This window comes from Zootoca vivipara, chromosome 6 (assembly GCF_963506605.1).
Source record: "Zootoca vivipara chromosome 6, rZooViv1.1, whole genome shotgun sequence".
NCBI classification, from domain to species: Eukaryota; Metazoa; Chordata; class Lepidosauria; order Squamata; family Lacertidae; genus Zootoca; species Zootoca vivipara.
In genome coordinates this window covers 68,584,437-68,611,779 of record NC_083281.1, presented here as the reverse complement: position 1 = coordinate 68,611,779, position 27,343 = coordinate 68,584,437, and the positions used below count along the sequence as shown (strand labels likewise).

At 45.5% G+C, this 27,343-nt stretch overlaps 1 protein-coding gene across 1 annotated transcript; it reads right to left on the bottom strand.

Annotated features, from left to right (window-relative positions):
• Positions 1–455: 455 nt before the first annotated feature.
• SHCBP1 (SHC binding and spindle associated 1) lies at positions 456–23,367 on the bottom strand. The gene is made up of 13 exons (XM_035118792.2): positions 23,074–23,367; positions 21,292–21,471; positions 20,232–20,347; positions 19,031–19,242; positions 18,429–18,521; positions 16,229–16,462; positions 15,137–15,305; positions 14,144–14,264; positions 8,841–8,972; positions 6,144–6,262; positions 3,812–3,898; positions 2,619–2,781; positions 456–1,334 (listed from the first exon to the last, which is right to left on the bottom strand). The coding sequence occupies exons 1-13, from the start codon at positions 23,300–23,302 to the stop codon at positions 1,021–1,023; spliced, it is 2,169 nt and encodes a 722-aa protein (XP_034974683.1). The 5' UTR covers positions 23,303–23,367; the 3' UTR covers positions 456–1,020.
• Between the last annotated feature and the right edge of the window lie 3,976 nt (positions 23,368–27,343).

Below are 27,343 nucleotides of genomic sequence, written 5' to 3'. Positions count from 1 at the left end.
GATTTCTCTAAAGAAGCATTGTGTCATTATAGGCCTGTGGGCTCATCATTTTGACCGCTGTTATTTTGACAAAAGCAAAGCTGCATTAGTGGTGTGTTTATTAAAGAAATCCACCACTCTTTCTCTGAAGATGCACATTCCTGGCCCTGGTACAATGCCAGCTCCCCTCTCGGCCACTCGCAAGAACTCCTGAGCCTACAGACGGACGACCATGCCTCTCTCATTCCTCCAAGTTCAAAGATGGAAGATCTTGCCCACACCTTTCCAAGCCTCTCACTCAGGGAAACGTTCCCAGAGTTAACAGAGACCACCCTGAGAACCACCAGAGCACAAGACTACACAGTTTTCTAACACCCGTTAAATCTAAGCACTTCAGTTCTACACCCGAATATATTTTAAGAAACAAAATAAATAAAAAATCCTTCCGGTAGCACACATGGATCAGCTGTGTAACATATAATGTTTATTGAAAGGGACAGAATTCTGCACAAAACAAAGAAGGGGGACAATTTCCTAAATATATATATTTTAAAAAGGCTTTATTTAAAAACAGCTGAAAATAATAGACCACCACTACTACGCAGGAAGCTAAACACTCTTTTCAGCTGTGGTTAAGAGGTCAACAGTTTGACGTTACTATGAACAGCCCCCTCTGCAGCTGGAGATTCAAATGTATTTTTTAATAAGGTGTCTTCTATCAGAAATAAATACAGTAAGTGATATATATGTATGTATAGCAAGCAGAAAGAGAGCATATCCATTCAAAAGGTTCCACGGGGAAGTTTTCTTTTGCTCTCAAGTGCTGGGTTCAAAACTCACACAAAGGAGTAGAAATTTCATTTGTGCAACAGATGTGCTGCATAGGAGAATAAATACACCGGAATCACACACAAGCAAGGAATGGAGCCAAATAATAATTATTATTTTTAAGGGATGGATGTCAACAGTTTCAGCTCCTCTGCAGCAAGCCAGCCGGCAGCCAGGCTATATATTATTCCAATGCCATTCTACTAGGGAAACCTAGTAGAGAAATGTGCCAAAGCTCCCTTTGCCATTTCGCTTGAAGTGGTTGCCCACAATGGACACAAACATCTCCTGACACATCAGGTTGTCGTCCGCTTCCGTGATGCCCAGGTTGCTCAGCCTCTTCTTACGCAGGTGGCTCTTCTTAAGAGATGCGGCGGAAAGTTCGTTGGCGATTTCAGAATTGCCTTCCGTGTGCTCAGAAACGCCTGCCCTTCCGTGAGGCTCCCACCCACCGCCGAGCTGCTGGTGTGCATCTTCGCACGCCGGGATGGGGTCGCCGCCCGTGGGATGAACGTCCTTCGCTTGATCTAAGCCAGAAACAACGACATTAAGTGGAATCCTTACGTACGATTGATTTCGTTGACCACCACATATGAAAAACAGTTTGAAACTTAGAATCATAACAATAAGACAGGACCCAAAAATGTACATGTTTTCAAGTGTCAAAAATCCAGGAACAAAATATGCATCTTTAGAATCCTCCTGAAACTGTATAATGAAATAAAAAAAAATCCTTCAGTAGCACCTTAAAGACCAACTAGTTTTTATTTTGGTATGAGCTTTCGTGTGCATGCACACTTCATCAGATACACTGAAACAGAAGTCACCAGACCCTTATGTATATTCAGAGGGTGGGGGTGATGGGAATGGGTGATGGGCTGATAGGAGTGGTAAACCTGTTGATGACTGTTAACGACTGTTAATGACTGCAATTGGTCTTGCGGGGGGGGGGAGCAAGGGCTGAGGTGCTAAGGAAAGCTTGATCATGTATAATGAGATAAGAATCCTATGTCTCTGTTCATTCCAGGTGGCTCCATGGTTTTAAGCTTGCTAGTGAGTTGCAATTCAGCAACTTCTCTTTCCAGTCTGTTTCTGAAATTTTTCTGTAATAAAACAGCTGCTGTCATTAACAGTCATCAACGGGTTTACCACTCCTATCAGCCCATCACCCATTCCCATCATCCCCACCCTCTGAATATACATAAGGGTCTGGTGACTTCTGTTTCAGTGTATCTGATGAAGTGTGCATGCACACGAAAGCTCATACCAAAATAAAAACTAGTTGGTCTTTAAGGTGCTACTGAAGGAATTTTTTTTATTTTGTTTCGACTCAGACCAACACGGCTACCTACCTGTAACTGTATAATGAAGGTGCTAAACACACCTCTGTGGGTGGAGGAACCGCCAAGAGAGCCCCCTCTGAATGCATCAACCTGGCCCAAGGCAAAGCAGTTCATCATGGGAAGGGCTACTAGCCATCGTGGCTCTGCTCTGCCTCCGTGGCTGGAGGCAGCAAGGCTCCTGTATGCCAGTTGCTGGAAACTACAGGAGGGCAGAGTGCTTCTGTGTTCACGGCCAGCTTGCAGCTTCCCCTTGGGGTCTCTCTGGTTAGCCACTGTAAGAACAGGATGCTGGACTAGGTGGGCCACTGGCCTGATCCAGCATGGCTCCTCTTATCCTGGGGTTCAGAACAGGCATTCTTATTATTAATTTATTGAATTTATATACTGCCCTATACCCGCAGGTCTCAGGGCATTGTTGCCTGCCGTTTCTGTGTGCCCAGATAGAGCTACCTTTCATTAACAACTTACCTGGGCCACTTAAGATTGTGCCTCCTGAGCTGTCTGGAGCGCTCTCTTTGGCATCCGGAGAGACAGTAGGCTTCACCAGGACCACTCCATACCCTTCGTTATTATGTATTACGTTGTTCACCATTGTTATCCTGGGAACGTCATAATTTTCTTCCAAAAAGTCCTAAAAGCCAAGGATGAATAAGGCTGAGAGACATGCCACAGTCCAGAAGGTAAGATCGCTCGTATTCTCATTTCATATATTTATTATTAGGAAGTTTATACAGTGGTACCTCGGAAGTCGAACGGAATCCGTTCCAGAAGTCTGTTCGACTTCCAAAATGTTCAGAAATCAAAGTACATATTCCGATTGGCTGCAGGAAGCTCCTGTAGCCAATCAGAAGCCACGGAAGCCCCGTCGGATGTTTGGGATCCAAGGTACGACTGTACTCTGTTTTCCTCTACTGTGATAATTTTATTTAATAATAAAAAATGTAGGATAAAATTTAAGAAGAACAAATTCAACAAAACTCAACTGTCAGATCAAAGACAGACAACAAGATCAACACTAGAAAGGGGAAAAGGTCAGGGGATCATGTGATGAAATAAATATGTTTTAAACTTCCAGTGGCAGCAGTCTAATAGGGAGGTCACAGGCTAGGTGCCACTAGAGAGGAAGGCCCTCTTCTAGACCACAGCCAGGTGCTGTGTAGTCCAATCAGTAGATCCTCCCCATCAGATCACAGTGGACAATAATGAGCTAGAGGGGCCAGTGGTCTGATTCTGTACAAGGGCAGTTTCCTAAGAACCATGGTTTACTTCACTCAAACAAACCACAGTGGAGAGACCAAGAGCAGGTCCCAGCATAACACTAAGCCAGGGATGGTGACTTAGCGAGCCAGGAGGAGCAAAAAGGGTGCAATTTGGTCTAAGCCATAGTTTATGGCAGGGTTGAGGTGCCCCCCCCCAGGTGTTCTTGGGCTGCATCCTCCCAACAGCCCCAGCCAAGCATGGCCAATGGTGGGAACTCCAGATCAGCTGCATCTGAAGAATCACAGGTTTCCCACAGCTGATGTGCAGCTTCCTGAGACATTCAAACCAATGAGAGATCATGAAACCATGCCCTTCTCTCTGCCCACACAGTTCTGCCAATCCAATGTTACCAGAAACGTAGGAAGCAGCCCTGCTAACCCCAATTCTGCTTAGACACTCACTTTTATTAGGATTCCTTCCTTGCAATGGTGTATGCCGTTCCCCATCAACGTACACATGCTGCCCGGATAGATTTCTACACCGGCACCCTGCAATTAAGAGACGGAGATGTCGCTAATCAATAGGCAATTCTAAGAGGCTGTTGGAGAAATCAATAAGGCCTAGGCTCCTGGATAATCGACAAATGAACTTTGCTCTGGTCAACGGTTCAAGTGTGTATGCGATGAGATAGATTAGATAGATGATAGATGATAGATAGATAGATAGATAGATAGATAGATAGATAGATAGATAGATGATAGATAGATAGATAGATAGATAGATAGATAGATAGATAGATAGATAGACAGACAGAGACAGACAGACAGACAGACACTTTATTGTCATTGTACATAGTACAACGAAAAAAACCACTTCTGCGCCTGCGACGGAGGTGGTGTTGTGGGCAGGCTCGACCGAACTCTCGCGATGGGGGCTGAGAGCTCAGCCCCTTCGCGATTGGCCATTCCCGCCTCCATCAACCCCAGGCCGACCAATGAGGTCTGCTGGGGGCGGGGCTTGTTTCCTTCAAAACAGCCCAGAGGCGGGAACTCAGCCTCTTTGCCCCTGCAATCGGTTCACCCGCCCACCCACCCTTTAGGCTAGGCTGACGCTGCTATGGACTTCGGTTGGTCGCCTGGTTGGCCAGGGGCCGGGTAGGACTTTTCCCACTTGGGCTAGCCAAGATGGTTTTTTCGCCTACCTCGTAGCAATCCGTCACAACTTTTGCTTTGGTGGTAGGCATTGGAAATTTGCATAAAAAGAAGAGGGGGGACAGGTTACGTCATCACATGCCCAGCAAATGGAGAAGTAGTCCGTTAAAGGTTTTCAGGGGCGGAGCTTTGTCCTGAACCTGGAGAGGTCAGGGCCGTAAGGCACGCCCCAACGGTGGTCACAGGAGGAGTTCCGGTAGATGTACATCACTGGGCTCCTTTCTGGTGGCTAATTTCTCCCAGACTCCAACACACGGGTTGGTGTCAGATACAGTCGGTTAGGTTCCAATGCCTAAGCCAATACCGCTCAACATCCGTAACCAATAAAGTTGTGGCCTTATTCGCCCACTTAAAATCTATCATTTGTGTCTTGTGTCTTATTCTCACGGGGAGGGAGGGACATTGCCACACAACACAATTACAGCCATATATACACACCTATCACAACTCCCCAAGATCATATTATTTAGTTACAGCATTTAAGGTGGTTATAGCTCTTGGATAGAAACTTGTTTTTTAATCTATTCATTCTTGATTTTATTGTTCTGTATCTCTTGCCCGAAGGCAACGGTGCAAAAAGACTATATCCAGGATGAGACGAATCTTGTAAGATATTATTTGCTTTTTTAAGGCAATGGGAATTGTATAGTTCTTCCAGAGATGGGAGAGGATGACCGATAATCTTTTGGGCTGTGGTTATGACCTTCTGGAGCACTTTCCTATCCATGACTGTGCAGCTGGAAAACCAAGCACAGGTACAGTATGTGAGAATGCTCTCTATGGAGCCTCGGTAGAAGGACACCAGCAGTCTCTCACTCAGCTTGTTCTTTTTTAAAAGCCTGAGGGAATATATTCTCTGCTGGGCCTTCTTTACCAAAGTAGTGGTATTTGCACTCCAGGTCATACCGTGCTCGATGGTAACACCAAGAACTTAAATACAGCCACCCTCCCCGCCAATATACAAGAGCTGAATCCTGTAGTCCACCTGTAGTTCCTTCCTGTAGTTCCTTGGTCTTGGCAGTATTAAGGACCAGATTATTATCTCCACACCAAACACAGAGCCGCTCCACCTCGTCCTGATAGGCAGACTCATCCCCCCCCCCCCGAAATTAGACCCACTACAGTGGTGTCATCAGCAAACTTGATGATTTTGTTGCTGGAGTGGATAGCTGTGCAATCATACGTATAGAGGGAATAGAACAGGGGACTCAACACACAACCCTGTGGGGAGCCGGTGTTAAGGCTAAGGGCCGAGGGATGGCTGGCGAGGGTGGCGTTTGCATGGTCCGCATTCTGCTCTAACCAGAATAACAAAGTTGCTCAAAAGCACTGCCACACGTTGCAACCGCCATGTAACGCCACACAATGCTAAATAAACTGATTTGAAAGGGCAAACCTATTTCAGTAACTGTTTGTAATCTTCTTGCAATTTCTGTAATTTTCCAGCGTATCTGAGGAAGCGCCTCGTGTGTGCTTTTGAAAGAGGAGCGGATTATTAGCCGGCGTCAAACGTATCTGCCGACGCTGCTTTTGTTTCCTTTTCAATGCATCTGTCAATCGCAAGAAGAGCATCAATTCCTACCTTAGCACCGTACAAGTCGGAATTTTTCATTAAAAGCTCAGCCGATGTTCGTACCGCCACCCCTGTGGTCTCGCACTGCAACACGCAGTTCTCCAGGGTGGTCTTCCCTTGATGGACACCTGGGTGGGAGGGAGAGAGCAGAACACTCTGAGCTGCTGCACTTATAGCCCAGATTTAGAAGTGGTTCCTGGCGAACCCCAACAAACACAAGCAAGGAATTCTAGGGTGTTTGAGTCACGCAAGCCTGGGGAAGCCCAGTGGTAGAGAATCTGCTTTGCATGCAGAAGGTCCCAGGTTCTATGTCCAGCACGTCCAGGTAGGTCTGGGAATGTCCCCTGTGTCAAATCCTGGAGCTCTGTCATTCTGTATTGAGGATCCTGAGCTAGAGGGACCAGTGGCCTGATTCAGTAGAAGGTAACAGAAGACCCAGGTGTCTTTTGTGCAGGGGGGGGGGGTGGAAAACCAGAGGTTGGAGGGACAGAGAGGAGTATCTTGCAAAAGCATCACGGACAGAAACTCTTCACAATATAACCTTTGGTTGCTAGTCCACTGCAAAATTGTCATTCATTAGTTCTAAAGTGATGGATTCATCTTTAGGGGGGACATTTCAGTGGCTTATTTTTAGGACATATTGCCACGCTGCAAGTTGCACTAGGTCTACACTTATTAGCTGCTGGAAACTTTTCCTGCTGAATCGTTTTCTCAACTGGTTTGTTGTTGTTCTGTTGGATTGCATTTTGTGGTTTGAGTTGTCGCTACCCACTTTGGAGAAGCGTCCTATTGAGAGGCAGGTGAAAATCTTCTAAACAAACCAACAATTGTGTATGTGGGGTGAGAAGGTCCTTTGGGAGCAGGGGCAAAGCTGGAACTGAACAGGAAGCCTTTGTAGGCCAGATCTCCAATTCTTTCTCTCCTCTCCCCTCACATTAAGCATTTATCGCAGGCATCCCCCAAACTGCGGCCCTCCAGATGTTTTTGCCTACAACTCCCATGATCCCTAGCTAATAGGACCAGTGGTCGGGGGAGATGGGGATTGTAGTCCAAAACATCTGGAGGGCCGAAGTTTGGGGATGCCTGATTTATCGCAACAACCAGAATTTTGAAAGAAAGTTACTCTTCGTAAGGGACATGCAGTTAGTAACTTCTCTCCAGCAGTGGCCCAAGAACCCTCTCTTTTCGTGGTGTGTGAATATATTTTCACATGTAGAAGGTGCTGAAATAGTCTTGCTAGCCCATGTAACATTTGTTATTCAAATCTACCTCTCGATGACGAAGTGTTAATTATCACCTGCTCCAGAAGACAGGAGGGCAGAGCCAACAAGATTGTTGTCAAATTCAGAGAGGGGTGGAGGGGTGCCAGATTCCCATTAGGGAACCAAAAATTAAAAATTAAACTTTTGATATCAAACGATGGGAGGTGAGTAAACTATCCACGTTATGACACGCCTCTCTGGAACAGGCCATCGATCACCAGCCTGGACCAACAAGGTGCCCCCCCCAAATGCTTTGGATTTCCACTCCCATCAGCCGCAACCAGCACAACATCTGCCAGCATGGTTGATGGGAGTCACAGCCCAAAACATCTGAAGGGCGAACCACAATGGCGACAGCAGAACTAGGTTATTAATAAAATCAGAGATGAAAGGTAAGAAGATGAAACTAGAAGTAGGACTAATAAGGTGGTGCTTTGATGCAACAGATACAGGGGGATAATGTTAGGAATATGATGCTTCTAAGGATTAAACTGGGTCCCTGCCATTAAAGGCTAGGAACATAAAAAGAGCCTGCTGGATCAGGCCGATGGCTCATCTAGTCCAGCATCCTGTTCTCACAGTGGCCAACTAGATGCCCCAATGGGAAGCCTGTGAGCAGAGGAAATTGGTGGTTAACAGGAATTGGTATTCGGTGGCAGATGAAACTGATAGACTATGCTGAATCAGCAAAACTGACATGCAGGATCCGAAACCAGGGAGAGACAAAGTTCCGTAAAGACTGGAGTAAATTTGTGGACTATATGGAGAAAAACTGTAGAAGTTTAAAAACACTCGCAGGATTGAAATAAATCCTACGAATTGACTGAAGTTAGGACAATAGTGCAAGACAGGAGTAAATAAGAAAACCGTGGGAAGGGAGGGAGGGAAGTCAAAGCTCGGCAGAGCAAATTGAGATGGTTGAATTTAAGATGAACTGTGTTAAAAATGTTGTTTTGTTTGTTTTATTTGTTAATTCGGAAAATTTGAATAAAAATTATTATTTAAAAAAAAACAGGAATTGGTATTCAGAAGAACTCCTCTGTGGAATTACAGATCTGGGCTTCCCCACCCCAAATTCAGATAAGGAGGAAGGGAAAGACCAAGGGGAAAAAAACAAATGAAGAATGGGGGTGGTGCCTGGGCAATTTGCAAGCCAAATCATGAGCCTTGCATGCTGGCCTGCCGGGTGAAGGCAACCCTCTCCTCTTTGGCAGTCCCACCAAGGTAGAAAAATCTTGGGGTATTTCAATCCCAACATACACGAGTAGTAACAGAAGTCATCCAGGCATGGATCAAGTTGCGGCAATCATCCTAGACTGTCGATTTCACCTATTATTAGGGTTGGCACAGCAGAAGAGGAATGGGGCCCCACCCATCACTTTGTTCCTCAGTCCAGGCTAGGGGGTGGCACGCCAAAGCCAGGTGGCAAGCTTAAAGTACTTACTCAAGATGCCCTCCACAGCATCATGCTGGACCAGCTTCACGCTAGAGATTTTCACGTCCGCAGCAGTGCACTCCACAAAAGCGTCCCCCTTCCCTCGTTTCTCTATCACGATGTCGTCTGGCAAGCCGTAGCCTGTGGAGAAAGTTTCAGGGGGCAGAAGGAAAGAATAGTTTTGGCAGGTTGCATCAAACTCAGGGACCAGGCAGAGGGCCTTCTCAGTAGTGGCACCCTCCCCTCAGACGTCAAGGAAATAAAGAATTACACAACTTTTAGAAGACATCTGAAGGCAGCCCTGTATTGGAAGGTTTTTAAAGCTTGATGTTTTTATTATGTTTTTAGATATGCTGTAAGCTGCCCACATTGGCTAGGGAAACCCAGCCAGATGAGCGGGGTATAAATAATAGCATTATAATTATCGTTATTATTATTACCACCCTATAGCAGCCACACCACTAGCCAATGTGCTGTAGTGGTTAGAAGAAGAATAGGAAGAAGAGTTTGGATTTGATATCCCGCTTTATCACTACCCAAAGGAGTCTCAAAGCAGCTAACATTCTCCTTTCCCTTCCTCTCCCACAACAAACACTCTGTGAGGTGAGTGGGGCTGAGAGACTTCAAAGAAGTGTGACTAGCCCAAGGTCACCCAGCAGCTGCATGTGGAGGAGCGGAGACACGAACCCGGTTCCCCAGTCCACCGCTCTTAACCACTACACCACACTGTCTCTCACATAGTTAGAGCATCCGACTAGGGCCTGGGAGACCGGGGTTCAAATCCCGCTCTTGGCTACAAAGCTCAGAGAGTGGCCTCAGTCCAGTAACTAAGTCTCAGCACTAACCTACCTCACTGGGTTGTTTTGGGGATAAGACAGCAAAGGAGAAGAATCACATCTACCACCTTGAGCTCCTTGGAGAAAAGGTGTGATATACCTGTAACAATAAACCAGCTTCCTTTTTACACACTTCTGCATTTTAGGTGGGACATTCTGCTCAGTTCTACGGCATTTAATTAAATGACACACACAACAAATATCCCTCCCCTCCTTTTTTTAAGGCTGCAATGCTGAGTTAACTAAGCTCTCCAGTCGCTCGCTCTGAAGCACTTAAGAGAAATTTACGAGCATGTAAAAAAAAATATGGCTCGTCACTAGCAAGAACAAACAACAAGGCAAGCGATAATAACAATGCTGTTAGAGAGCCACAAGACCTTTCTGGAATTAAAAAGAAAGAGCAGGAACTCTTGTTCACAAGGCACATCCAGCAAGGAGGAATCTTCTAAAAAGTAGCTCTTTAGCTGTGGTTCTGGGTTGTACTAGATGACCCTTTGAATCCCTTCCAACTCTACAGTTCTCCAACTCTATGAGAAAAGCGCTAGGAACCATAGGAAGGCTGAATTCAGACACAGGATTTATTGTGGCAGTTTCCCAGTTAGGATGCTAGCACTTCTGTCCTCATTTGTAACATTCCTTTCACACTGCAGGAACTGTTGCATTATGAAACTGTGGGGTTGCTGTTGTGTTTTACTGATATACTGGCAGGTCACCCTAAACACTGGCCATGCCACTACTGCCCCACCCTTTCCACACATGCACACTTCTGTTCCCCTACGATTCACCCCCGGAAATGGCCAGGAAGAACCATTTGCTGATATACCACCCCATATTTTGTCACTCTGCTCCTTGCTCTTTCCTGGATTAATGGAATTGCAACTGGATTTTTTCTCTCTCTCTCTTATAGCAATCTACACGGAAATAAGTGCTAAACTTCCACTAGTTCAAATGTAGTGGGGAATCCATGACATCACTATGTGAACGAACCTTCCAACAAGTCTTGGCCTCACCTCTCCTTTCACAGCAAGGAGGAGATTGGGAACACCCACTTTTAACTAAATCACTGTTTCCTTTGAAGTCCAAACTTGGGAAACTGTGGTTTGCTTCAAACTCTAGTCCGTGCAAAGCAGCGACGTTAGCTGCGGAGATAGCTCAGTCGGTAGAGCATGAGACTCTTAAACTCAGCGCCATGGGTTTGAGACTCACTTTGGGGACAAGATTCCTGCATTGGCAGGGGGCTGGACTGGATGACCCTCATGGTCCCTTCCAACTCTACAATTTTAAGTGGCTTCAGTTCCCAGTTTCTTCCCAAGGGGCTGCCCAAGGCTCATTCATGTGGCAGGAATCCACGGTTTCCCATTAAGTGTGAACCGGTCCCATACATCAACATACAGATACAAATACGTTCGTTTGACAACAATTTTTGGTGCGGTTGACAGGAGCACGCATTGGTGGGCTCACTTTTAAAGTCTTGGATCAATTTATCAGTAAAGCTACCGCTCCCTTTCCAAAAAGGAGTCCGTGCTACCATTAGTGTAAAGCCGTGGGGTCATTGGGAGTGTGTGTTAAAGTCCCATTACTATTTCTGTAGCAGGGCCCCCTGCCCTACATTGTCCTAGAGCAGGCATCCCCAAACTGCGGCCCTCCAAATGTTTTGGCCTACAACTCCCATGATCCCTAGCTAACAAGACCAGTGGTCAGGGAAGATGGGAATTGTAGTCCAAAACATCTGGAGGGCCAAAGTTTGGGGATGCCTGTCCTAGAGCCAACCAATCAGCTTGGAAAGGGAGCTTTTTAGCCACTGAAAATACATTATCTCACCCTTTGGGCTAACTGGAGCCAATCACAGCGAAGGAGGCGGAGTCAGCCACCGAGGATCGGCTCCTAGGGTCAGCTCTGGAGAAGTCACAAGGGGAGAACACAAAGGAGTTGTTCCCAAATGCTCCAAAGCGAAGCACATAGGAAAATTGGAAACACAAGTTGCTTTCATTACAAGGGAAGGGCATGTGCAGGTTCTGTACTGTATGATGGGACTTCAAAAGAAGATACGGTATTAGAGCACTCCAGGTGATTTGCCCACGTAACTGCACAGGAAATTGCAGGTCTGGGTGCACGGCAACACATGGAGATCTGCACCGACGGTTGCAATGCATCCCCTGTTATTATCTTGTATTTGTATTTGTATTTGTATTGTATCTTGTTATTATCTTGTAAGATTATATAATTGTAGGAAGTATAATCTTGGAAGGGGTGTAGCCATGACTATCAGGAAAGGACCCTGCCCGCCTGGATTTGCCACTACACCGCTGTATGCCATGCACCAACAGCAACACTCAATGGCTCAAATTGGTCCATACAAACACACACACACACAAAGAGAGAGAGAGATACTCCTCCCTTATCATTAACACCCATCCAACATCATTAACAGACCACGTTGCTAAAATGCCACCCAGCGCTTTTATTTTTCACAGCTTCCAAAGAAGGAAAAAGCAGATCTATCAAACGACAAGCAATAAGACTTCCTGGCACTTGTTCAATCAGAAGCGTCGACTCGATGAATAAACTAGATGTCGGCTTTTGTTCCTTAAAAGCTCGTGGCGATGTCTGGTCTAGTACGCTTTAATTTGCTTGCTCACATTCGCCTGACCTCTCTTGATAGGATGCGATTTGTCATAAATACCACCCCGAGTTCCCGAGCCATCTTATTCTCACTCCTACTGATAAAGAAATTTATTGAAAGCCTCTGTCCTGCAGGGGTACCACACACTGGCGTGCATATCTATATAAATCAAACATTCGAGAAAGACTGGGAGAAAAAGAAAATCATTGTCATAAAAATAAAGAAGCAAAAGTTGTTGGGTTATGGTTTTGGTTTGTTTTTTTAAAAAGGAGGCCGGCAAGAGCGGGGGGTGGAAAGAGTCTGAACAGCAGGAAATTAAACCTTCGGCTCTTTCTCTACTAAAGACTTTTGACAAGAGAAAGATAGCGACTGCAACATAAGCCCCACAGCAACGTACAGCCTATTATGCTAACAACCGCACAGCAGACCCCAAGTTCTTTTGGCAAACTTAAGGGAGGTGGAGTTGTCCGCAGTGAAGAAAGTCCAGGGGGAGAGTTACATGGTGGAAACAAAAAGGGGGTTGAGCCTGTTTCTCCAAAACAAGACAGAAGTATTTCCAGGAACGCCTGAAAGAACCCTTATATATCCAAGCTCGGTCAGGAGCGTCGATGGTCGTTCCTGAGTTGGCGCGGCTCGTTTGAAAACAAGGAACCAAGCCTTTAGTGCCATCGGTCCAGTCCTGTGGAACTCTCTGCCACTAGAGATTCAGCAGGCGGCTTCTGTGCCAACTTTTATACGCCTACTGAAAACTTTTTTCTATTCCCCCAGGCCTATGCAAGCAATTAAGGATACATCCCTCTACCATGGTTAATTGATGTTTGTTTTTAGTTTTATGTTTTTAACGCCGTAAACTGCTTTGGTTATTTTAATGACACAGCGGTATATAAATGTTTTTTACAAATAAATAAGCATTTCATTTTGGACCCATGTTCCTGGATGAGGGTGGCTAGCTATGGAGATAAGCTTCAGAAAGTCCTGCCGGTGCCGGTGAAATATCAGAACATGAAGGAATAGCAACAGAGCTAAGAGGATTGACTGATCACCATAGCTCTTATTGCTATAGAACAGGGGTCTCTTCCTATATTTTATCCATTAAATTTCTATACAGAACAAGGAGACAGGCCCACTGACTTAACCGGAAAGGGGTGCTTCTCCCTCAGACATGACCCTTCCTCCACGATGTGCGGAACATGTTAGACAGCTACTCCACCTAAAGACCTACACATGCATAAGCCCCATTGTACAGTCTCCTCTCCCACCCCTTTGAGGGCAAATATCTGGCTCACATAAGAAGAGCCTGCTGGATCAGGCCAATGGGCCATCTAGTTCAGCATCCTGATCTCACGGTGGCCAACCAGGCACCTGTGGGAAATCCAGAAGGCGGATTCCAGCACAAGATCCCCCTCCCCTCCTGTGGTTTCCAGCAACTGGTATTCAGAAGCATTGTTGCCTCCATCTGTGGAGGCTGAGCCTAACCATCATAGCTAGAAGCCATCAATCGCCCTCTCCTCCTCCATAAATTTGATTAATCCTCTTTTAAAGCCATCTAAGTCTGTGGCCGTACCTGCCTCCTATGGGACTGAGTTCCACGGTTAAACTATGTACTGCATAAAGAAGTTCTTCCTGTCCTTTATTTGTCCTGAACCTTCCAACATTCAGCTTCGTGGATGTCCGCGAGTTTTAAAATGAGAAATACTTCTCCCTACCCAATTTCTCCTGGGATTGAAGTCCCATATTGGCTGAACCCATACTGGCTGAGGCTGATTGGGAGTTGGAGTCCAGGTTCCCCCACTCCTGGTTTCAGAGAGGAGGAGGAAAACCCAGCAAGACTTTTAACAAACACAAGCTCTAACCTTCTAGTTCAATGCTGTCGGCGACACACAAGGTGCCCTCCACAATGTAGTGACCAGGGCAAACCACGATCCTGTCCCCTGCATAGCAGGCGTTCATAGCAGACAGCGGGTCGCTGTGGAACTGAGGAAGAGGAAAGAGATACCATCAAAAGCAACGTTCAGATGCTGGGAGAGGACTCAGACCTTCTCTCCATTCCAGGTCTTCACAGTTTTAGAGGACATGTGCCCAGGACATTGCGGCAGGGGTGGGAAAGTTTTGGCCACTGAGATGATGTGGAAGGGCCAAGGACGATGGGAGGGGTAGTCCAGCAATAGCTGGAAGGTTCTCTCCATCAATCCGTTACCAGGAAAAATCACATGAAAATGGGAAGATGGCTAACCAAGTCAATGCCATGCTCCAGCCTTCACCAACCTGGTGGCCTTGAGATGTTGTTGACGGATTACAGCTCCCATCAGCCATTCTGGCTGGGAATGATGGGAGTTGTAGTCTAGGAACATTGGACGCTACCTAAAAACTCTGTCTCTTTTCAGAAATTTTAATTCTGCAATAAATAATGTTAATTCATGGATGCACAGCCTACAGCAGGCACCCCCAAACTGTGGCCCTCCAGATGTTTTTGCCTACAACTCCCATGACCCCTAGCTAACAGGACCAGTGGTCGGGGAAGATGGGAATTGTAGTCCAAAACATCTGGAGGGCCGAGGTTTGGGGATGCCTGACCTACAGCATGCAGTCACCACTTCCAACTGCAACTTCCCCATTTGTCAAGAAAGCGCTGCTTCCCTACAGCAAAGTTTTCAGCCTGGATAGCTCAGTTGGTTAGAGCATGGTGCAGATAACGCCAAGGTTGGAGGTTCAATCCCTGTATGGGTTTGCATATTCCTGCATTGGATGATCTTCAGGGTCCCTTCCAACTCTACAATTCTATGATTCTGTGATCCAGGCAAAACAACAACAACAACAACATACCAAACAACCCTGGACTACTATACCTGTATTTCCATTTCTTCATTACAATACTCTGGAGAAAATTTATCCCTAAGGAGACACTGCAGCAAGCTTGACATCATGGTGGCAGACACAATATGGGTGACGGTGGTGCCCGAGGGGCGCACTCCCCTCGCCTGGAGGCGAGCGTGCTTCTGGTAGCCAAACACATACCTGCAAAAAAGAGAGACCCTTCCTTAAGCACGTTCAGTTCCTAGATGGACGTTACATCCAAACGAAGAATTGTACAGAACATATTTCCTCTTGTAAAAATAGAGGACACACACCCCACACAAATCAGGATCAGGACAATCGTATGTGGGGAAGGTAGAGTTCAGGATTAACCCATGCTATGGTCCATTGGGTCACGAAGAGTCGGACACGACTAAACGACTACACAACAACAACAATTCCCATCAGTCAACAATGGCACCATGAGAACGTAAGAACCACCTGCTGGATCAGGCCAGCATCCTGTTCTCATAGTTGCCAACCAGATGCCTGTGAGGAAACCAGCAAGCAGGATTTGAGCACAAGGGCATTGTCCCCACTGTGGCTTCCAGCAACTGGGATTCAGAAACATGATGGCCTCTTATTGTGGAGACAGAGCATAGCGATCACGGCAAGTAGCCACTGCAAGCCTTATTGTCTGTGAATTTGTCTAATCATTTTTAGACATGGGGGGGAAGGAGGTGGGACTCCCACTCCCAAGCAGTTACTTGTTCTTGGAGGAATGTGGCCATTTTACCAGTATCCCAGCAGAATGGAAGACAGTGTGGGAAAGAAAGGGTTAAGCCCCCTCCCCATGGTCCTGATAGCTTACCCCACCCACCCTCTCACACAAGCTATTTTTAAAGGGGGGGGGGACAGATTAAACATGCAATCACATGTTTAAAATATTGTCTGTCTTGGCCCCAAGACTGGGCAAAGCCACCCAGATTAATCCATGGTTGGACTGAATCCAGAAAGAAAAGACCTTCCAAGATCCCAAATGCAACCCTGGTCACTAAACCCTACTGCTTTGTTGTTGTTGTTTTTATTATTCAAAAGGCAGTAAAAAAAAATCCAATTAAAATGAAAATGCATTTTTGCATTACCTCAAAAGAGGGTTTTCAATCAGCTTCAACCTTTGTTTCAGGTGCTCTACCCTGTTGTAGAGTTTCATCCCTTCCACCACGGAGACGTTCTCTGCTTCGGTGTCGGAATCACTACTTGCGAGGCTGTTCCTGAGGTCTAGAAACCGGCGGTAGAGCTCTTCACACTGGGAGAGAAGGCCGTGGTAGTCTGCCACCAGTGCGGAAGGGACACGGTCTTCTGCAATGTCATAGTACCTGGAATTCAAAATTAGGACATCATCGATTGGGGGGGGAAGAGGCGCAAGAATCAAATGTTGCACGAAGGAAGCCAGAATTAAAAAAAAATCCCAGGAGGAACAGCTAGGGTAGTCTGCTGAAGGGGAGGGGGGACCCCCACAACCCAGAGTCTAGTAGCACCTTGGAATCATAAAAATCTAGGGTTGGAAGGTACACCCAGGGCTCATCTAGTCCAACCCTCTGCAATGCAGAAATCACAGCTAATGAATCTCTGACAGGTGGCCCCCCAACCCCTGTTTAAACACCTCCAGTGAAGGATTGCTCACCGCCTGCCAAGGGAGTCTGCTCCATGGCCTTACGGTCAAAAAGTTCCTCCTCATGCTTAGTCAGGCTCTCCTTTCTGGTCATTTGAATTCACTGGTTCGGATTCTGCCCTCCAGAGCAGAGGAAAACAATCTTCCTCCACCTTCCGCATGACAGCCCTTCAGATATCTGAAGAGGGCTAACATATCACCAGGAACTCTTCTCCAGGCTAAATATACCCAGCTCCCTCAGCCGTTCTTCTTCTTAAGGCTTGGTTCGGAATATGGCCTGCGATACTTTGGAGCCAGTGTGGTGTAGTGGGGAGAGTTGCTGGGCTAGGACCGGGGGGACCAGGGTTCAAATCTCCTCCTCTGCTAAAAAGATCACTGGGTGATCACTGGGCCAGGCACCAACCCTCACAGCCTAACATACCTCACAGGGTTGTTGTGAGGTATGTTAGGCTCTGAGGGTTGGTGACCAGAGGGAAAGGTGCACCAGAAATGGAACGGTAAAATATTTCAGAGCAAAAGAGAATTGTGAAGCAAGAAGCAGGTGGGGAAGTGGGTAATTTTTAAGATGGACTTAGCCAAAAAAAGGGGGGAGGAGAAAGAGGATAAAACCCTGTTTTAAGTCTATCATGCAGCCCTGGCCCACTGCAGGGAAACTCAGAACACCCAATTTTATTTTAATTTGGGCATAACTCCTCCAAGTGGCTCTTGCCTATAAAATCCTACTGTTGGTGTTACAGCACCACCTAGAGGTAAAGTGACCCTATGCATGTGATATAATTTAGAAAACGCCCCTAGAACTGTCCCCAAGGTTACTTTTCATTCCACGGCAATGTTTTTGGAACTAAAGTGGAGGGGTCAGGGAGTTGCGTGTTTACGTTCTGAGGCAGCCAAAGCCACAGAACGGCTCAGAAGCTTAGACAGTCCAGGATGCAATTTGAGACAGCTTGCTAACCGCGCTATCCGACTCGGGAACGTGAGAGCCTGACCCAAATCACCCCGATTTGCCTTGTTGTTCGGGGGACACAAAAAACCAATGCACAGCCCTAGTATACTGTATAGCCATCATGACTAGTATAGAGTCATCGACAGCATTTTCCTCCACCGATCTGTCTGGTGCCAATTTGAAGTCATCTCTAAGTGTTGCGGCAGTGAATTACATAGTCCAACTAAGCACCGACCAAAGTATTTCTTCTTACTTGTCCTGTAAGCTTCTCCTATACACCTTCATTGGGTGGCCCCAGGCCCCAGTATTGTGCTGGTGTTTCTTCAGAGCTCGCTCTCCAGTTAACCTCTCAACTCAGTTCCCCATCTCTTCAAGCCTCGCTTCATTCTCCACATACACTTCCTATGTGTTCCTCCTCTGCGCCGTTTTTTTGCCTCTTAGCTCCACATACTTCTTGGGACCTTCCCAGTTCCCCATCCTCGCCAATAAGGTTTCAAACTCAGCCAAGCTGACAACTTCCCCTTCCCTCACAGGAGCTGGACTGCAAGTGGGTTTGTTGCCCAAGCAACTGAACATTCCCAGCCAGGACACCCAACACTGCGCCAAAACTACGTGGGAAGATTCACTGTCACAAGCACATTTACAATACAACATTTGGAGTTGGGAGCAGAAGCTGCTTAGCTACAGTCGACCCCCAAGCTCAGAAATGTTTTAAAGAGGGACCTACAGCCTGAGCCGAGGTTCAACACATCTGACAAAATAATCGAAGTCGTCGTCGTCCTCTTCATCCCAGCTCCGCCAGATGTGCTTGTAGAAAAACCTTCAAAAACAAAGAGGGGGAAATGTTAAGGATGTCAAGGAAGAGCCTGCTGGATCAAGACAGTGGCCCATCTAGCCCTGTATCCTGTTTTTGCAGTGGCCGACCAGATCCCTATGGGAAAGCAGGACAAAAATACTTCTGTGGTTTCCAGCAACTGGCATTCAGAAGCATTGCAGCCTCCAACCATGGAGGCAGGGCATAGCCATCTTGGCTAGCAGCCTTTGGAAGAACTTTCTTCCATAAATTTGCCCAACCCTCTTTTAAAGCCATCCAAGTAGATGGCTATCACCACCTCCTGTGGCATTGAGTTCCACAGTTTAACTATGCATTGCATGAAGAAGTGCTTTATTTTGCCTGAACCTTCCAACATTCAGCTTCATTGGATGTCCATGAGTTCTAGCGCTATGAAAGAGAAAACTTCTCTCTCTTTCATAAATGTCCATCATGTTGGGTCCAGGCCAAGCCATGGGCAAGCGGGTCCCCAGTATAGGCAGGCGATGTCATCTTACCTGACGTGCTCAACAGCCAGTGCGGTGTGGTCCAATTCCCCCGACTCGTCAAAGACAACCCACAACTCCCACAACGGCAGCCGCTGCGCCTTCAGTTCTAAAAGCTCCTGCATACACTCCTGAGTGAAGGCATCACCCCCGCGAGTCTCGCACAGGAAAGGCTCACAGAGGCGCACCACCGCCTTCAGAGCAGAGTAATCCACGTCAACAACCTGTTGTGTTAAAAAGAGAGGCAAGAAGAGGCACGTTCATGGTCTGCGCAGCGCCATCTGGGGGCAGGAGGATGGCTTTAAAGACCCGCCAAAAAAACTCAATGTATTAATAATAGTATTAATAATATTATTAATAACAACAAGCTTGTTTTCTGCTGCTCCAGAAGAGAGTAATAATAATAACAATAAATTTTTATTTATACTCCACCCTTCCCAGCTCAGAAACCGGGCTCAGGGCGGCTAACAACAAATATAAAACATTGATTAAAAACGACTTTAAGCCAACTTAAAAACAGCATAAAATACAACATCAATGTAGCATCAATGTAACTGGCCAAGTTAGTCCTGCTAAGGCCAGCAGCAGGAGACCAGGGAAGAGTTTTAATGTAGGGACCCAGAAGGGTTTCTTCATAAAAAGGGAAGGGAAAAAGGAAAAGGGGATCAGGCTAAATTGAAGGCCAGGTGGAATAACTCTGTCTTACAGGCCCTGCGGAAGGAGATCAAGTCCTACAGGGCCCTAGTCCTTCACTGTAACATCCCAGGGCGGATTACATCAATTAAAACACCCTGTTAAAAACAGTAGCTCCCAAAAGGGGTGGTACTGCCACCTGGGGGGATGGAGGGAATACCTAGTGGGGTGCTAAGAGGCAAGCGGGTTGCAGGGCGATGCTGGAGGTATATATAACTGTCGTTATATAATTGTTGAGTAACAAATGTAATTTTCTATATTGAAAAAAATATATTATTTAAAAGGAGACTGTGAAAAGCTGGTACCACTGGATCAAAATCATCAATGGTGCTGAATTAATTAAATGTTTTTCATTGGATTTTGAGTAAACGTGCAAATGGGTAGTGTTTTGAATTTTTATTTTGTTATAGTGGGTCATGCAACGCAAGCGATCCCCCTAGCACAAGGCAAGCATCTAAACACCCAGCTCTGTCAATGGTTCACGTGGAACCAAGCCTCTGGGCTGCCTAGCAGCACTTACTTCAACCAGGACCTCAAACACGCTGGTGTGCCAAATTGCCTGCCACCCAGATGGCTCAAGGACCTTCTCCAAATACGATGCTGTGTATTCTTGGACCTCCGAGGCTTTGCAGTCAGCTGGAAATCAAATTTGGGGGGGGGGAGAGATTACACACATCCACACATCAGAAAATACACAGGCAATGCCCTGAATGCCTTTGTGAGCACAGCAGACGGAAAACAAATGAAAAGAAGTCACTTTAGGTGAGCACTTTCAAAGCACAAAGAGATACAATGAGAACTGCTCAGCTGTTACTGGGAAACATTAAGGAAGCCAACAGGCCAGGGTTAGGAAACCCAAGGCATTTCAAGTGCTGCAGGACTCCAGCTCCCATCTTCCCTGACCACTGGTGGTCATGAGCAGGGTTGGAGACCATGAAATCTGGAGAAGCTACAAGTCCCCAACCCCCTTTCGCTAGCTGCAAGAATTTGAGCAAGATAGACCATGTGGAAACTCGGAGGGGTTCACCATCTTCTGCAAACCCACACAAATACCTCCTAGGAGAGAAAGGCTTGCAACAATGGGCTATAGTTTCCATTTGGGCAGAGAGAAGATAAGAGGTTGGAATCTACTGGTGAATCACTGGGTGATTTGCAGCTCAGAAATGGTGCCTGAATCCCAGCAGGATTTTAAAGGGGGGAAACGCTCAACTGGTAGAATCCCTGGCCTGTAGTTAACTCAGACGCAGGTTTGAACTTGCAGCTTAACTGTGATATTAATCTGTGCTGAAATGGCAATAAACAGAATTCAACCCCCGCACAACCCTCATTTGAAAGCAGACTTGCTGCTGCTGCTGCTCTCGTGCCTGGTTTTATTGACTCTGCTGGTGTAATGTTGTAGCTGCTGCCATTTGAACACACCAGTTTTCATGCTTATTAATTTGTTGGTCATTCTGTAAGCCACCTTGTGACGGTTTGCGCCTTAAACGGGCAAGGTGTAAATAAATTGACAAATATGAAAAACTGTAAATCTGGAACGCCGATATCAAGAGCACGGCCTCAGAAGCCAAGAGGCTACTCACCCAACATGTAGTCCTGATAGGTCTTAAACCGCTCATAGAACAGGAGGTTGTTTGTCTGGAAAGTGTCTGGGAAGAGGACATTCCTCTCTGGCACGAGCCTTTGCAAGGAGGTCCCTGGCTTGCCATGACTCCCATAATCGCTGCAGCTGCTGCAATCACTATCGCTTTCTCCGCCCTCGTCTGAGAGAGAGAGAGAGAGAGAAATCATACATCCAAAGGATTTATTCTCGAACACATCAGATGAAGCCTTTAAAAAACAAAACATGGCTCCAAATAGCTACGTGCTACTTAAATATTTTGAAGTTCCACACAGAACATATAGGAAACTTGTGATGCATTAAAACACTGGTCACTTTTAGCACACCCATAATGCCTTTTTACTAAAGTGCAAGGCCTAATTCCCAGTTGTGCTCCAGATGTTGCTGGGTTGCTGATTTTAAGGCCTCGGTGGGTTCATATGGGGAGAAGTATAGGTACCTTCAGGTTCAGGGGTCCCAGTGTAAGGACATAAGAAGAGCAGTGGCCCATCTTGTCCAGCATCCTGTTCTCACAGTGGCCACAATGGGAAGCCTGCAAGGGGCCACAGGGGCACTCTGCCCTCCTGCAACTCCCAGCCACTAGTATTCAGGGGCATGACCGGGGGGGGGGGGGGAGAGAGATAACTATTATAGCTCGTAATAGCCTTCTCCTTCATAAATATGTCCAATCCCCCTTTAAAACTATCCAAGTTGGCCATCGCTACCTCCTGTGGAGCAAGCACTACATTTTAACCATGTGCTGCATAAAGAAATTATTTTATCTGTGCCGAATCTTCCAACATTCGGCTTCATTGGGTGTCTACAAGTTCTAGAGTTTCATGAGACAGAAAAGTGTGTGTATATATATATATACATATATATACACACACACATACACTTTTTCATGCCATGCATAATTTTATGAACTTCTATCGTGTCAACTCTTGCTCACCTTTTCTCTAAACTAAAAAAATCCCCAACGCTGTAACCTTTAGTCATAGAGGTGTCACTTCATCTCTTTGATCATTTTTTTTCCAGCTCTACATCTATACTATTCTGAGGTGAGCCAATCAGAACTGTATGCAGTATTCCAAATGCATTCACACAATATGTTTTGCTGACAGCATTATGTTTAGGAAAAGAGGCTTTGTTCAGAGGGGTCACTGCAACAGCCTCTCAGGTTAACCTACCTAACAAGGTGGTTGTTACAAAACAACAACAACAACAGGATTTGCACCAAGCCAAGTTCTTTGGAAGGAACAGTGGCATGGAAAATGTAAAAAAAGGTAACCAAAGTCAACTCCTACTACAGATAAAATGGTTTGGTCTTTTTAAAGGGAAAACAGGATCAACTGAAGAAGGGTTGGATTAATTAAGAAAAATGAAATGTGGAGTTAACTAAAGGCATCATTTTTGGGGGTTATATGTTATGGGAAACAATGAACACAGTAAAGGAAAAAAATAGAACTAGATATTGTAGTAGAACAAATATATTAACAGAAGATACTTAATCCTACTCATAGAATGGATTGTGTTTCAAAGAAATTTCATCTAAATCCTGGAAAACTGTTCATGGAGGGAGTGGCATAAATTTATAGCTACACTGTGATCAATATTGTACTTTTGTAATACAGCTTAGTTTGGAAAATAAAAATCCCAATGTGAGTAATCAAATTAAAGGATTTAAAACAAGTACACAATAATGAGATTTGTTGAAGGAGGCAGAAGATAAACAAACAAACAAACAAACAAACCACTTGTTTACCTAGTTTAGGGTTTTCTGGAGCGGGCTCCAGGGGCTCCTCTCCCCGTCCATCACGCCCTTCTTCCGTTTCCCCTGCTTCCTTCTCCAGTATCACAGCGCCCTTCACCGTCTCGCCTGGTCGGTTCTCATTCGCTTCCTCCCCTCTCGCTGGGGCATCCGAGGCCTCGGTCTCCATCGCTGCCCCTTCCAGCGGCGGCGGCGTCAACGATTCGGGCGCCGGATCAGCCATCAACTCCTCCTTCACCCGGCCCGGGTCGCCGCAACTTCAACCCTCAACGACAGCCAAGCGGCCAAACAAGCCTTTCCTTGTAAATTTCAAACCTTCCCGGGCAGTGAGCTCACCGTCTTCCTTTGCGTAACGCGCGGGAGAGCTCGGATTGGCCGAAAGGGGGGACTCGGAACGTCGCGGGAGCCAATCGGCGCGCCGGCAGCGGGGGAGTTGTGGAACGTTGAGACTTCAGGGCGGTGTCCCAGCGTTCGAAGTGGGCGGGGAAAGGGAAGTAATGGAAGGTTGAGAAGGAAAGTGCAGAGAGACAGCTCTGAAATCTCTCTTAAACAGAGCCGGATTTAAGTTTGATGAGGCCCTAAGCTACTGAAGGTAATGGGACGCTTTATATGTCCAGCTGTCCTCTGTCAACAACAAATTGTCGCTGTTTTTTGTTTTGAATATATGCTATATAGTAATTTTTGGACCTAATAGGTATCTAAATCCATTCGCACATAACAAAATATGTATTTTATCAAAAGAAGAAGTATCTGCAGAAGTGTGCATGCACACGAAAGCTTATACCAATAACAAACTTAGTTGGTCTCTAAGGTGCTACTGGAAGGAATTTTTTTATTTTGTTTCGACTACGGCAGACCAACACGGCTACCTACCTATATCTATTTTATGAAAGTAATTGTTGAACTGAAATAAAAGAAGAAGTATATTAATAGTGAAATAATTATTAAGCTGTAACTTAAAATGATGTAGGTTTTATTTTATTTGTTTTTTATCTTATATTTTGGAAATGTACATTAAGTTGTTTTTTTCCTTTAAATTTTTTGGGGCCCTAAGCTATAGCTTGTTTAGCTTATACATAAATCCGGCACTGCTCTTAAGACATAAGTTTTTCAGTGGCTACTACCTCTGCTTTGAGCAGCAGTATGTGCCTCCGAATCCCAGTTGCTGAGAATCACAAGTGGGGAGAGTTGCTGTTGCGCTCAGATTCCGCTTGTGGGATTCCCAAATGGGCAACTGGTTGGTCACTGGGGAGACAGGACAGTGGTTTAGATTGGCGCAACAGCAGAGCTCTCCTATGTCCAGCCAAACAGGTAGTGGGATTGGGTACAAAAATATGAATACACACACAGGCGAAGTGAAACGTTTGACAATGCAATAAATAGAATGCAATACAATGTTGGGAGTATATTGTTTATGTATAGTGTTTCTGTTATTGTTTTGTTTGTGTAATTTTATTTCGTTATATATCTAGGAAAACATACAGAGAGAGAGTGTGTGTGTGTGTATATGTGTGTGCAAAAGAGAGAGAAAGTCTCTTTGAACAGAGTGTGAAACTCTTAATCTCAAGGTTTGAGCCCCATGTTGGGCAAAAGATTCCTGTATTGCAGGGGGTTGGACTAGATGACTATCGAGGTCCCTTCCAACTGTACAATTCTGTGATACTCTGTTATACAACAGGACTTACTTCTAAGCAAGTTTTATTTAAATCATTTCAATACTGCTTTATATATTTTTAAAAATTCAAATACGTTGACAATGTAAATTAATATATCAAACAAAGCATTACAATATATCAAAATAAAATTATATATATATATACAGTATATATTCTACTAAAGTTTTTTTAATGATTGCTTTATATATGTGTGTTTGTTTAGTTGTCCCTATTTTAGCTGTAAGCTGCCTTGAGTCTTTGCTAGGGGGAAATATATAAATAAATAATAGTCCAACAACCCACTAGAAGGCCACCGGATTCCTCATCCCTCCTATATAGAAATAATCTAAAGTGCACAGCAGAAGTAGGGTTTTGTTAAATGCCTTGCCTTGTGTCTACTCTCAAGCTCATGATAGTAGGGTGCAGCCTCAGTAAGTGGTTTTGCAGGGATCGTTAAAATAAATCAAGGGCTATAGTCTGTATAGCCTGTAACCTTCCAGGCTGTATGAAATAGACTAGTTGAGAAGGATTTGGAATTGATTAGAACTGCCACAAGGGGGCAATGTAACATTTCAAATCCTGTTAGAAAACTCGGATTCCAGGGCAATGTCTATATCCCACCTATTCTCTTGTCTGTTCAGTGTACAAGTAAAAACAGCCATCCTTTGTTTTTCAGCCTGACAAGGAGGAGCATCAAATTGCACAGCAGCCAATGCTTCTGTTTCAGGGAGCTTATAAGAGGCGAAACACAAACAATGGGAAACTAGGACGTGTGATTTTATTTACAGCGGTGTGGGGTGTGTGCTTTCATTCCAGGAACGACGGGACTCAACCTGGCACATCTCTGCCCCAAAACAAAAGTGTTGCAGGTCTTTATCTGAAAGATGTGTTTGCAGATGGCACAGCCTTGCCAGCACACTCTGAGGAAGCTCTACAGAGGCTCATCAACCGTTTTGCCCAAGCCTGTGGGGAGTTTGGCCTCACCATCAGCTTGACAAAGACCAACATCCTCCTGTCTCAGGGGATCCAGGGTTCAAATCCCCACTCAGCCACAAAGCTCACTGGGTGGCCCTGGACCAATCACAGTCTTCTGTCAATTCACCTCACCCTGTTGTTATGGGGATCAAATAAGGAGAGGAAGAACCATCTGTGCCACCTTGAGCATGGAGGGGGGAAAGTGGGATATAAATGCAATGTATAAATAAATAATTTTTTGTGTTTTCATATTGTTAAACCACACTGTCATCCTCTGATGAATGGCATTATATAAATTTGATAAATAATAAGAATGATTAAAACTTTGCCCATTTGGTCACCTGGAAAAGATTTATCTTCACCCCAGGTGACCAGTTGCATTCCTGTTTGCAAGTCCCAGACTTGTTGATCCAGAGATAGGCAGGCCACAGAGAAGATGTCTGATGGGACCACTACACCTTCAGAAAGGACTTGTGTAACTAAGAGATGGAACTTTGGAAGTGTGTGTATATCTATGGTGTGGAATAGATGTCATTTTTGGGTTTTTGTTTTTGCTAGGTGAGTGACAGCCTGCAGTAAACATATGGGTTTTTTTTGTTTTGTTTATTGTTTTTTTTAAGTGTCCATTAATGAACAGGCACTCTGCTTCCATGGTCAGATTCTTGCCTGGTAATCCATTTTTCGATAAACAACCTTATTAGTTTTGATTGCCCATAAACCGCAATGCTCTCTGTAATTCTCAGAACAGAATGAGCTGTCTCATTAAGTAGATGCAAGAAGGCACGGCATTCAAATGATTAAAGGATAAATCCTTCCTGAGTTGGAAGTAATAGAGATTTTTATTGGTTTTCGTTAGTCTGAGCCTTGCTCTGTTGATGCTGCGCTTTCTGTTACAAGAGCTTTCCTTTGTAAGTAATTTCCACAAAGAGATGTAGCAAACATGATTTAGGCTGCAATCCTTTTTACTCCATGATCTGGGAGAAAATCCAGTTGAACTGAATGGGAATTTCCTCTTAACTGGAAATGTATAGGATGGTTGGTGCTGGAGGACTGCAAGAAGATCAAACCTATCCATTCTGAAGGAAATCAGCCCTGAGTGCTCCCTGGAAGGACAGATCGTGAAGCTGAGGCTCCAATACTTTGGCCACCTCATGAGAAGAGAAGAATCCTTGGAAAAGACCCTGATGTTGGGAAAGATGGAGGGCACTAGGAGAAGGGGACGACAGAGGACAAGATGGTTGGACAGTGTTCTCGAAGCTACGAACATGAGTTTGACCAAACTGCGGGAGGCAGTGCAAGACAGGAGTGCCTGGCGTGCTATGGTCCATGGGGTCACGAAGAGTCGGACACGACTAAACGACTAAACAACAACAACAAATAGGATGGCACTGTTAAACTGCCATCATAAACATGCTTGCTAGGTTGAGTAAGCCCCATTGAGTAAGCCCCCTATTCTTTCTTTATTTCAAATCTTCTATTTCCAACCTTTCAGGATACAAATCCTCCAAAGGCAGCTTACCAGCAACACCAATGAAAATGCATAATTGAAAACACAATACAGCAGCATAGATTATCAGGATCCTTCCCACAAGGCAGTTGGTGGCCTTTGTGGGGTGGCGAGGGAGCAGACCAGG

Coding starts and splice junctions, on each gene's coding strand:
- SHCBP1 (XM_035118792.2), bottom strand. CDS start 23,302: ATGGCTGATCCGGCGCCCGAATCGTTGACGCCGCCGCCGCTGGAAGGG. Junction 8,973..14,143: donor CGACAGCATTGAACTAGAAG/GTTAGAGCTTGT, acceptor CTTTCTCCACAG/GCTACGGCTTGCCAGACGAC. Junction 3,899..6,143: donor CCGACTTGTACGGTGCTAAG/GTAGGAATTGAT, acceptor TCTTAATTGCAG/GGTGCCGGTGTAGAAATCTA.